The sequence below is a fragment of the Panthera pardus genome, unplaced genomic scaffold (assembly GCF_024362965.1).
Source record: "Panthera pardus isolate Hobbes unplaced genomic scaffold, ASM2436296v1 HiC_scaffold_12, whole genome shotgun sequence".
Classification (NCBI taxonomy): domain Eukaryota; kingdom Metazoa; phylum Chordata; class Mammalia; order Carnivora; family Felidae; genus Panthera; species Panthera pardus.
The window spans coordinates 17,415,122-17,428,129 of NW_026526677.1; the positions used below are offsets into that span (position 1 = coordinate 17,415,122).

Genomic DNA, 13,008 nt, shown 5'->3' on the forward strand with positions numbered 1-13,008 from the left:
AAAGCCAAATGTTATGGAGATCATTCTTCCACATGTGAGCTCCCTGGTACGAGGGCCCATTTTTCTCTCTCCTGCACACAGCTCTCTCCCTCCTGCCGGCAGCCTCCCTCTGCCTTTCTGACCTTCCTGACCTTTCAGGTGCAGCTTCTTCTCTATATTTAGTTGTAGAATGTGTTGCTCCAGTCTTCAGATTGCATTCCTGTTTATTGACTTGGATGTAGTTAAAATCTGGTTGTAAATGTGGGGACAGGGAGAACTCAGGGGCCTCCTGCTCTGCCATTTTCCCACATACTGTGAATGTCTTTTGAGTTTATTCTACGTGGATGTCACTGAGCTTCTTGGATGTGTAGATTTCTGTCTTTCATCCCGTGTGGGAAGTTTTGAGCTATTAATCCTTCAGGTATTATCTCTGCTGCTCTCTCTCTCTCTCTCTGCTTGTCCTGTCCCCCTGGGAGTCCATAATGCATAATGCATATGTTGATGATATCCCACAAGTCCCTTAGGCTCCATTCATTTTTCTTCATGTTTTTCCTTTCTGTTCCTCAGACTGGACAATTTCCGTTGTCCTGTCTTGGACTTCACTGATTCTTTCTTTTGCCTGAACCCTTCTAGAGAATTTTTCATCTCAACTTGTATACTTTTCAGCTCCAGAGTTTCTATTTGGTTCCTTTCCATAATTTCTATCTCTTTATGGGTAGTGTCTTTTTTGGTGAGAAATTGTTCTCCTGGTTTCTTTCAATTCTTTGTCCATAGTTTCCATTAGCTCTGTGAGCATATTTAATTAGTTTTTTTTCTAGAGAGTCCAGGGCTGGACTGGGCTTCCTTAAGGCCAGTTTTTGTTGATTTTGTTTCCCTACAAATGGGCCATACCTTCCTGTTTTCTTTGTATGCCTTCCAATTTTTTGTTGAAAACTCTTCATTTTGAAATTACAATGTGATAACTCGAGATTAGATTCTCCTCCCACCCCAGGGTTTGGTTGAGGACTGCAGTTATCTGTTTAGTGCCTTTACCAAACTGTTTTTGCAAAAACTGTATTTCTTGTCATGTACAGTCACTGAACTCTCTGTTCTGTTGTCTCAGTGGTCAGCTAGTGACCTGACAGATTTTCTTAAACAACTGGAGCCAAAAAAACCAATAATAATAATAATAATAATAATAATAACAACAACAACTAAATTTTTTTTAAAAAGACACAACACAACTTTCCCAGTCCTTGCACATTGGCTCTGAGCAGGGTTACTTCGTCAGTTCTAAGCCAGGCCATCTGTAACTCTGCCTTAGCCTTCACCTCTTCCTTGGATACAGCTCAAAGATCAGCCAGCAGTGCAAACCTAGAGTTCTCTCACATCTTTTCTAAACATGCATCTAGCCCTGGGAATGTGCGGTACATTCTGGATGCCCCAGTATATGTGATAGCCCTTGAAAGCCACCACTCTTCCAGGAGTCGTCTTCTTCAGCCTCCTCCTTCCCAGGCCTTTGGGTCTGTCTGCTGTATATTCCATCCACCATCTCCCTTACACCAGGTGACTATGGGTAACATATATCTTTAGATGCTTTCATCAGATGTCACCCCGAAAGCCACTTTGGCCTAATAAGGTGGGCAACACAGAGGTCAGCCTCTGTACCAGTCCTCAGGGAACCACCACACAGATCAAAACGCCCAACCACGGGTGTTTTAGAAGGTCCATATTGTTTCCCTTAGCACCAGCAAGCCACGCTGGGAACACAGGTTGCCATCTGCAGAGCCTCTGCCCAAGCTGTGGAATGGGGATTTGTAGATAGGTAAGGAAAAAATGCTTTCTTAGTGAAATTTAGCAGTTTCTTTCTTCAGTCAGTGTCCCCCTGGTTGCTATAAGGTTTTTATTAGATTCCAGAATTCTAAAAAGCGGATTCTGTTTTTGCCAGCTTAATGATTGCTTCAGTGGAAGGACTAATTCTTAGAGCTCCCTGTTCTGCCATTTCTGTCACTCCCCCAGCCCTAATGTTTTTGGTTTGCTTTAAGCAGCTTAAAACAACAAATATTTTATTATTCCCTATAGCTTGTGAGGGTCAGGAATCAGTTTGCCTCTTAGCTGGGTGGTTCTGTCTCAAGGTCCCTCACAAGTTTGCTTTCAAACTTGTACGCCAGGGCTGTAGTCCTCTCAAGGCTCCACTGGGGGCTGGATAATTCACTTCCCAGCTCAGTCCCGTGGTTGTTGGCAGGTCTCACTGCCCGCTGGCTGCTGGCTGGAGCTTCGTTCCTTTACCGCACAGGCCTCTGCGCAGTGCTGTTCACAGCATGGCCTGGTTTCCCCCGAGCAGGAGCTCCATGAGAGAAAGATGTCTCCCCAGTGTTTTTTATTGTTTTAATTTTGTTTGGATGCTTTTGGTGTTTTTTATCCAACCCTGAGATAATTGTACTCTTCTTGAATGAGAGAGCAAATTTGAACCCAGATTCAACTGGGTTGAATTCAACTCCCAACTCTTAGTGGAGAGGAATTGGCTTGTCCTTTCCCAGAGGCATTGCCACTGTGTGTGTCACTCAGCCTTAGAGGTGGAACCAAGAGACCCCCCAAAATTTCACACAACCTTGGAGTGGATCAGCAGACCCTTCCAGGTGACCTTCTCTTATCTCCCCTCCCTCAGACTTCCTGCCCTTCCTCACTTAGAAAGCTATGAAAATAAGCTTTCTGGACACCCAGGCCCTTAAAGATGACACTATAACCTACTTCCCCATCGTGTACCCTTATAGATGTATTTGGTGGTTTGTTTTATGGAGGAAATGTGTCCTTTTTGGTTAAAAAAAATGTGAGAGAGAAATACGTGATTCTTCTGGAAGGCATTGTACTAGGTAGGCACAGAGGACTGCAAATGTGTATAGAACAGTGTCTTCTCTCAAGTAGCTTATCATAGAGAAGGAAATAGAATAGGGCATTGGTAAAATATAAAATATCATGGGGCACCTGGGTAGTTCAGTCAGTTAACCTTCCAGCTCTTGGTTTGGGCTCAGGTCATGATCTCACGGTTTGTGGGTTCGAGCCCTGCATCGGGCTCTGCACTGACAGCACGGAGCCCACTTGGGATTCTCTGTCTCCCTCTCTCTGCCCCTCCCTGCTCACACATGTCCTTGCTCCTTCTCTCTCTCTCAAAAATAAATAAGTAAACATTAAAAAAAAAATCAGGCAGCATTTGCCCCAGAACAGTGGTTGCCACAGTATTGATAATGGCAGATGCTTACAGTCTCCTAAAATAATAAATATGAGAAGCAGAAGGAAAATATGGAAGTGGCTAGGAAAGAAAGTGAAAGATCTTTGTGATTGTATGTGTTCTTCAGATCTAGTAACATATTTCACGACATAATGATTTTTGAGAACTTTTGCTGTCCTGCTCACAGGACAGAATCCTACTCATTAATAATCACACAGTTTTACCCTCATTTAATTTCTTGTTACCATACAAAAAGACCATTAGCATCCACGTGTTTTTTATTTGAAAAAGTAAAGTAGGTTTGTGTTCACAGTTTTTGTATCCACTTTTCTAATATCATTTCAGTATTTCCAGAGGGGTTCGTAAAATGAATTAGCCATTGGATCATAATAAGAATAGTAATGCAAACTGAGCCTACCAGTTTGCTAGGTGCCATTTGTTCTTAAAGATGATAACGATACTGGTGTTCTTTTGTCGGAATGGATGCATCTGGAAGACAAAGTTGGGGGTAATCGGATTGTTAGCTTCTTACAAGATGACCTTTTCTTGGCAAGCGCATCTCTCCTCTAATGGATGCTACAGGCAGGTGTTAAATATCCCAAGTGAGGGTAATTCTGCCTCTTCTCTTAGGTGATGATCGGAATTGGAAAGAGAAGAATGTGTACGCAAGATTTTTTTTTTTTTTTACGTTATTCAGATTTTAAGCTTGCAGTGGACTGGAGCTTGACCTATGTGTAATAAGAATGGGCTTGCTCTGGAAAACTGTCCCTACATCCTAAAATACATTGAAATCAGAGCAGCCTATATTCATTTTCATACAGAGGAATTAAAGTGTGGATTTTTCTTTTTGTGTAGTTTAGACTATTACAGTTATAGATTAATATCTACTCTAGTTAAACAATTTAATTATTTCAACTAGGGCCTTCCAAAATATAATCCATATTATCTCTTTTATTAATATGTTTCCAATTTGAGTATGTTCTTTTTTCCTTCTTTGTTGTCTACAAACTATGTTTTCATTTTTTTAACGAAAAGCGAATTCTGAATTTTCATTTACTTTTCCTTCCTTAGACAATTAAATCCCACACGGAAACCGATGAGAAACAAACAGAGAGCCGTACCATCACTCCACCTGCTGCACCCAAACCAAAACGGGAGGAGAACCCTCAGGTAGGCTTAGCCCTCCAAAGGCATGGCTCAGTCTATGAGATGTGACTTATTCTCATAAACCAGGAGAGACACCTGCCCTCTCAATCACTTGATTTTCCTTTTCTTGTGCTTCCACACGACTCAGTAATGTTATTGCCAAGTCAGTTTGGCCTAAGGTAGATTAAGAGTGGGTCCTGGCGTGTCCCTGAGCTGGCATACAGACATTTCATGCACATGTTACAAATTTGAAACGTAAGATTAGTGATCATTTTCCCAGGTATCCCATTGCATTCCTCATGATAGTTATGTGTTGTCTCAGCCAGCATTTCTAAGAGGTCCCTACAGTTCACTCAGCTGAGGTCTGCTTATGTTATTGATTATAGTTGTTACATGTGCACTTTTGTTACTACTGTTAAATTGCACCAGATTCTCAAATCCCAGATAAACCAGTAGCCTAAAAGGAGTTCATTGAAGCATAAAAGTAGGGATGAAAATAGTAACATATGTACCATAACTTAGGATAGAATTACAGAGTCACATAGTAAACAGGACTGGTACAAATACAGAATGTAAATTCACGTGTCCCCTTAGACGAGGGAATTTTTTAGTTTGGCTTTTGCATAAGCAGCTCTAAAAGAAAAATGTGTGCAGGTAATACGATGATGAAGATATAATAGTTGGATTTTATTAGACCAACACTCTATTTCCCTGTATCCTCAGTGCATTCTTTTTAATGAAACCATTCAGATCGTGGCAGGAAGCCATCAAAGCTTCATGTCCTTTTTTTAAAAGCAGTGATTTATTGGGTGCAGGTTTTTCTAAAACAAGTATAAATTATAATTCTTTCTGATATGAAATGGATTAATTTTTAATACATCTTTGAAAAAGAGACCAAAACTTGAGCCAGAAAGAAGGACCAGTGATGCAAATTGCTGAGGACCTTACGAAGTCATCCAGAAAATTATCAAAGGAAACCAAAGGATATCTTACGTTAGTTGCCCAGTGTGGGCAAGCAAGTACCACCATGTGTAGTCGTGTATATTTCACCTTCTGACTGGTGAAATCACTACCATAAAGAGAATAAATTAGTTCCTGGCACACGTGTGATACACAGATGAGGCAAAAGTTCTTGACAACTTTTTATTCTCTTTATCACTGAAAATCTGTTCCAGAGGAGAGGAGATTTTTTTTTTTCACTTAATAATTTTTTGTGAGCTTGATCTAGACTGGCAAAGATGAGTTGGATGTGACTGGCCAAGACGAGTACTGTTACTTGATCAAAAGAAGCTGCCTCTGAATGTCAGTCCACATACTGTTTTATTAACAGAGAACAGTTGGCAGACAGCCTCCTAATCTTGATTAGGTTGTGAAGAATATTCGTGGAAAGCAGGAATGTAGTTAATTGGCAATCACAAAATGTATGCTATTTCAGCATGGCAGCAAGTCCCAAGAGTGCTTTTCCTTGCTGACGTACCCTGGCTGTCAGGGGGATAGGTGCCCACCTGTTTTTTAAATAAGAAATAAAATAAAAACATTTCTTCAGAACTCTGAGGATACCACTAAAGGACACTTCTGTGTTCTCAAGTGCCTTGTTCAGGGACTGTTTCTTCCTAAAACACTCAGTATCTTAAATAGCTTGAACCTGTCACTTCAGGCCAAAATATCATTTGTATTGAATGTTGAGGGTTGAATAGATCTTGTTGCTGTTGAATAGGTCGGGATTTTTAAAGACCAAACTATGATATAAACAACTCTACAGGAATATGTCTCCTAACAACTGCTGATGTTTTCTGTTATCTGTGAGAGAAATTGATGATGTATTATTTGGCATAGATAGCAACCACAGGCAAAGATGTGCTTTCTAGACCACATGTAACCACAGAGCAAAACAGGAATCAGTATGTTGCTCCCTCCAACTTTAAGCATCTAATGCTCCAGCTTTGGGGTTCAGTGTTCTAATCAATTTAACTTCTGATGGAGCCCTGAGAGTGGTCTCCAAAGAGAGACTGCTCTGTAATTTTTAGGTCCACGTTTCATTTAAAAATCATAGTATTAAGCAGAACCATCTGCTGTTGTTCCTAAAACTCATTTAGCCTGAAGTTAGCACTGTCCGGTCATTGGCAGTAACAGTGTCAGAACCCTTGACCTGTCAGGACAAGTGAAGTACTTGGAATTTGGAGCTTGTTGTATGGGAAGCTCTTTGTAACCCTCTGCATGTTTTTGAGTGTGATATCGTCTTCCTATCTAAGAGGCTTTTTTGGAAAACAACAGCTACAACAACAACAACAACAAAACTTAGGTCACTCAAAGATACTGATCTCTGTCATTGAGAAAGTGGAACATGCAGGTCCCAGTCCTTCTCTTTTGATCCCCGTAAGACCAGAAAGCCTCCAGAGCGGCTCTAGAAGGTGTTTGTTCTTTGGTCACCTGATCTCGGCCTCCTTCAAGTGACCAGCCAGTCCAAGCCTGTTGGACTGGCTTTGCCTAGGAGTCTAACTAGGAACATGCAGTTGGCTTTGTGAGAACCCAAACTGAAACGCATTCTTGTTTCTCTGGCACAGAAACTTGCCTTCATGGTGTCTCTAGGATTGGTAACACATGACCATCTAGAAGGTAAGAGAAGATATTTGTGGTGCTGCCTTATTTCTGGCCCAGAGCTTTATTCTTGAAAATGGGGTTGACTTAAAAAAAAAAGAAAAGAAAATGGGGTTGACTTTATTGCTAAGATATATAGAACACTGAAACGCCAACAGAGTATGATTCAACTAGTGTGGACTTTATTTCCTTTGGAGTCCAACTTGCCTTTCCTCTATCTAATATTCATCCCTTCCCCTCCCTGTGGTGATCCACGCTGCTGTCCAGGGGAGACTCCCCACTTGCCTGGATTAAAGCGACTTTTTTTTTTTTTCCTGACCGCATGGAGTATCAAATGCCCCTCTGACAAGTCTCTGTCTGTATTTTTCAGTCACGCTAGGTTATCAGAATCCTAAGAACAGTTACCAGGCTATACCTGTCCTAGTCATTTAATTCAAGAATGGTGAACTATGGTTATTCAGTCCAGGTCTATGGATAAAGTTCATCCACCCCTATATTAAAGTGACCTAAAAATAGATGAGGATAGCTTATTTACACACGCTGTCCACTGTTAAGCTCTTGGTCACAGAGAGCCACATTATAGGACAGCATGGTCTCGCTTTCTGAGAGGTGAGCATAGATGGTCCTACATTATTTGCTCCCAGTGGTATGCTTGCCTCTGCTGAGGCTGCAGTGAAACAAAGAGATTTGCCCCATTTCTGATTTGTCCTGGGAAAGCCAAAAGATAAAAAATGAAGTTAAATTTTTGAGGCTCTCCATATCTCTTTTCTAATTCAGACCTTTTGCTTTCCCAAGAAATCCAAAGCAAGAGGCAAGAGCGAAAAAGAAGAACAACAGCCAATCCAGTATACAGTGGAGCAGTCTTTGAGCCAGAGGTATTCCTGGCCAGAGCTTGGCCCTTCCTGTTCTAGTTTTGTTTATGATTTTTTCCATCACCTCCCATCTGAAAACCTGCTGAAGAGCAGTACCCTGATTGTACTTGGCCCGCTTTGCGAAATGATGGGTTTTTCTCCAGCTGATCATCCTGTTTCATTTTTATTATTCACTGCTTTCCCCTTAGTTTTTTTCCTAAGTTTGAGCAAATACAGACCCACCTTAAAAATGTAACTCCTCTTGGCTTCAACTCAGCCGTCATCTGAAGCAGAGGCAGACCTCTCTGGAATATTCTCTCAGAGCCAAGTATATATAATAAAGCCCATTTAGCACTGAGACCTTGGGTTGACTAGCACTAACTCGTTGGCATGTTGACAGGCGTGCTACGCCTGGTCTATAGCTTGTGCCAGTATCGGTGGTAACCGTGCTATTCAACCAGTTACCTTTCCTTCTTCAATCCTCAAAGCGTAAGAAGAGTGCAGTCACATACCTGAACAGTACAATGCATCCTGGGACCCGGAAGAGAGGTGAGTACCTTTTTGTAGCTCTCCCTTGCTGTTGCTTCTGCTTTCTGTGTTGTGTTTCTCCCCCCACCCCCCTGCCCCTTCCTCCCCTTTGTCCTAGAGCCTAACTCCTAAATCCCTTGAAAATAGTTTTATTATTGTCATTCTCTGAAAATGGGTGGGGGGAAGACAGTGAGATTTCTTATTAGAGTTCTGTATACTGAATCAAAAGTTGCCTTTCCTTGGATTCTGGCAAGGCTGACTCAAGGAGGTGGCTTAATACAGCATTTCTGCCCCAGGCCCACCAGGCTGTCCTTGAATAGCACAGGGAACAGAACATTGTGCGAAAGGAAGCATTTTAGCATCATTGAGCATAACAGAGCACTGCTGTTGCCAAGGTGCTCTTAGTAGTGTCTAGGTCATCCTGCTGCCAGCGAGACCAGAGCATGACTCGAGTTTCCATGAGCCGCAGACTTTCCAGGAAGGAGAGAGGTGGCCACACCAAGAACTTAGGATCTAGGAGTTGAGGGCATCTCCAGCTAAGGAAGAGAAGGTCGTTGTCAAAACTGGCTCCCCGAAGCAGAAGTTTCTAAAGAGCTCCATCCCCATATTTCAGACCTCCCAGGGTGGGCATTGCACCTTAACTCGTGGGCAGAGGCCGCAACACCCTCCATGCAGGTCTAAATAGGTCTTAATAGCTCAGAGTTTGAGCTCATAAACAAGGTTCTGAAATTGTACTTTGATGTCAGTAATACATCCCAAGGTCCCTTTCTCCACATGATAATGTGTCCCTGAATTATAGTTCCAGGCTAGAAAGGTTGCAGAGTGAGTGGAGTAGCATACTAATTTTCGCATATGCACACACTGTCTCAGGAGCGGTTGGAAGCTTAGGAGGTCATCCACGCTCTTTTCTTTTGTCTTCCTTAGTCAAGGCTACAGCTGTACCATTACCACGTCCTTACCCGAAAGAGATAGCGTACCCACCCTCAGTGACCCATTCTAACGTTTCATTAGCCCTGTCCTTTAAGTAGCCAAAAATATTTCCAAGGGAAACCCCAAGTCATTGCCTCCTGTCGATTCCTGGGTCACAGTAACCAGTGCCGTGGGTTATTTTTTGTGGTTTTAATTTTGGCAATTTTTAGTGACCTCTGACCCGGTTCTCAGAAAGGAGCCCTCAGTCCGAAGCCTCAGTTAATTGGTCTGCCGGTGGGGAGTATCTGCTAAGAGGACGGGGGTTAAACAAGCCAGAAAGACCTTGGCATTGCTTGCCAAGGTCAGAGGATGAAAGCCTGTATTCACAATGCCTAGGATGTGCTTCTGAGGGTAAACAAAGAACATTCATCTTTTACTTCCCTTTTGGGCAGCCCTGATTCCCTAGGAAAGACAGCCTGTATGATCTGTCTTTGTACTGCAGACATCACCAGTTTAACATAGATAGGTAATATTCGTGTAATGTCTGACAGAACCGTGGCTCTGATGCATAGTCCCGATATAATTTATAGCTGTTGGTAAGGTTCTGATCCTCTGCACCATTCACTAGTGCTCGTAGGCAGTTGTGAGCCTCTCTGGCATTTTTTTTTTTCCTCCTCTTTTCCCTTTGGTGTGCTGAGCATATACTTTTGATCACCCAAAGCTTAGAAGCTCTGATCCTGGCCCTTCTGACAAGGATCCTGGCTTGGATGTACCATAAGGCAGGAGTGAGTAGTTGACCAGTCTTGCCATAGCCAGTAGGGTCCGTTTATAGATCCTCTGGAGCCATGAGGCTTGATTCCCAACGCCCTGGGTCAAATCCGTCTTTCAGCAGTGTTGCTGATGGCAGGGCCTTTTCTGAGCTTTGGTAATAGACCCAGGTCCTTAGACATGCAGTTTACCAGAATGTTTGTGATGGAAGCGGGGAGACAGTTTTTGATCAACCGGGGATGGTATCGGACTCCAGACACCCTTAAAATCACTGTTAAGCTCAAAACATCTTTTTAGCTTTTAGGTTCCATCTAGTCCCAGCATATCTTTCCCGCTAGCTTGGCCAGCAAGGGGTAAGAATAGTTAACTTGAATTTTGCCTCCTGTTTGCCTTTCTCCACCCTCACAGGCAGTGAAATGACCAAAATATAGATAGGAGAGAAAAGGAAAAACAGAAATCTTAAATATATCTATGAGAACTGGGAATCACTAATGATTGTGAGAATGATGGTTACAGAGAAACCTTGGAGACCAATACTTAGAAGGTGTGGAAAAACAAATTCTTATTCCTAGCTTTGACCCCCGTTGAACTTTGACATCTTGTTCTCACATCAGAAATCTCAAATTGTAATAGTCCAGGAACGTCACCATGATCTGCCCCAGGCGAGGTCCTTTAACATGACGCAGCCACTCCTGTCATTCTCCAAGGCTCTCTTATCCTCCTTTCTTTTGAGACTCATGCAGTTGTTTCTAATGACATTTAAATCTTTGCTTCCCTTCCTCTCTTTGGGACTGTTGTATTAACCTCTGTCTGCTACCTCACTTCCTTTTCCATGCTAGCCAATGAGGAACACTGGCCAAAGGTATGTAAGATCATTTTTCCCCCTTTCTTTCCCTCCCCCTTTTTCCCTTTTGTTCCCTTCTCTTGGTATATAGGTCGTCCTCCAAAATACAATGCAGTGCTGGGGTTTGGAGCCCTTACCCCAACATCCCCCCCATCCAGTCATCCTGACTCCCCTGAAAATGAAAAGACAGAGACCACATTCACTTTCCCTGCACCTGTTCAGCCTGTGTCCCTGCCCAGCCCCACCTCCACAGACGTAAGTAACTTGGGAAAAGCACGCTGTCTTCCTGAGAGCTTAACTTGGGGAAACCGTTGTCATATGTTGTCTGCTTACCAGCTGCATCTCCTTGACTAACCCTGGAACAGCAGTAATCCCGACAGGACACGGTATATCGTGTAAGGTCCTGCCATGTCCTTGAGAATCATGTACAACATCAGGAGGCTCAATCAGTTTTTAAAAATGTGGATTTGATCTGCTGTGAATGAGCTCTCAGGAAGGGGGATGGGGTGGGAAGTCAGCTCATAAAATTGAAAGGTGCTCAGTTTTCCATCGTCCGTGTTTTGGGATGAGGAAAATGAACAAGGCCTACGTTCCCCTAGCAGTCCTTGTTTCCTGCTTCAGGTAGAATTCAAGAAGTGGAAAACTTTTCTTTCAAGTAACTTTATTCATCAGATTTGATCAAACAGGTTCCTGAAAAAGTGTCGGATATTTAGTAGCTCATCATGCAGATAGTACAGGATTGTAAACGAGTGCCCTAAGATTTTATTTTTTTGTTTATTTTATTTATTTTTAGGTTTTAAATTTCAATTCCAGCATAGTTAACATGCACTGTTATATTAGTTTCAAATGTACAGTATATTCTGTGATTCAACACTTCTATACATTACTCAGTGCTCATCAAGATAAGTGTACCCTTAATCCCCTTCATCTGTTTCACCCATCTCCCCCCCCCCCCACATCCCCTCTGGCAACCATTAGTTCTCTATAAAGTGCCCTAAGATTTAAAAAAAAAAAAAATTTTTTTTAACGTTTATTCATTTTTGAGAGACAGAGAGCGTAAGCAGAGTGGGGCAGAGAGAGAGGGAGACACAGAATCCGAAGCAGGCTCCAGGCTCTGAGCTGTCAGCACAGAGCCTGACATGGGGCTCAAACTCAAGAGCTGTGAAATCATGACCTGAGCTGAAGTCGGGCACTTAACCGACTGAGCCATCCAGGCGCCCCATAAAGTGCCCTAAGATTTTAAATGAACATTTAGAAAGCAGTGCATTCACCCAGCAAATACTGAGCACTTTGCTGCGCAAGTGCTATTATTGAGGCTAGGGATAGAACATCTCCCTGCCCTCAGGGAGCTCGTATTATATTATACATATTATGGGCAGGTGATAAGCAAATGAACATGTCAAAGGTAGTGATAAGTGCTCTAAAGAAAAATGGGACAGAATAAGGGGGATAAGGAGTTGTAGCAGCAGGTTCCTATTTTACGGAGAGTGGGAAGAGAAGGCCTCTCCAACAGGAAGTGAACTGTGTCTGGGGGAGCATTCCATGCAGAGGGAACAGTCTCGCAGAAGCCCTGAGGTGGGCGTGTACGTGGTGGTGAGCCAAAGCAAGAAGGCCCAACAGGGCCAGGATGGCTGGAAAGAGGGAGCGGTGAGATGGCGGGAGAGGAGATCCCAGAGGTGACAGAGTCAAGGGTGCAGGGCCTTGGGGCTTTTGCTCACAGTGAAATGGGGGACCGCTGGAGGCGTTTTAAGGAGAGGAGTGACGTAATTTTTCAAACCTACGAGAAGTTGCAGTAAAATACAAAAGATAAATATATACCTTTCGCGTAGATTCACTGTTACCGTTTTGCCACATATGCCCCCCACACACACACTTTTTTGCTGAATTAGTTAAGAAGTTGCAGACGTCATAAATCTTCGTCTTAAAAACCTTCAGCATATATCTTCTCAGAACAAAGGTATTCTCTGATATAGCCACAGTTGTCAAATTGAGGACATTTAATATTAAGTAAATATTATTATATAATATATAGTCGATATACAGATTTCTCCGGTTGTTCAATAATTGCTTAAATGGCACTTTGTTTTTTCTGCTCCAGAATCCAGTTTAAGATCCCTCTTGATATTTGTTGTCATGGTATTGTCTCTTTCTTCTCCTTACTCTGGAACAGTTTCTCG

At 42.6% G+C, this 13,008-nt stretch overlaps 1 protein-coding gene across 18 annotated transcripts in view; it reads left to right on the forward strand.

Moving 5' to 3' along the window:
- The window catches only part of PHF21A (PHD finger protein 21A), a 194,697-nt gene that overhangs the window by 168,599 nt on the left and 13,090 nt on the right, over positions 1 to 13,008 (forward strand). For 11 of the 18 annotated variants that reach the window (XM_053899788.1, XM_053899784.1, XM_019412289.2 and 8 more), the window contains 5 exons: positions 4,259 to 4,357; positions 6,898 to 6,949; positions 7,727 to 7,806; positions 8,271 to 8,331; positions 10,827 to 11,086. In XM_053899788.1, coding sequence (XP_053755763.1) covers positions 4,259 to 4,357; positions 6,898 to 6,949; positions 7,727 to 7,806; positions 8,271 to 8,331; positions 10,827 to 11,086 — 552 coding nt within the window. The remainder of the gene's footprint in view (positions 1 to 4,258; positions 4,358 to 6,897; positions 6,950 to 7,726; positions 7,807 to 8,270; positions 8,332 to 10,826; positions 11,087 to 13,008) is intronic. The other 7 variants (XM_053899790.1, XM_053899794.1, XM_019412295.2 and 4 more) reach the window with 2 other exon arrangements.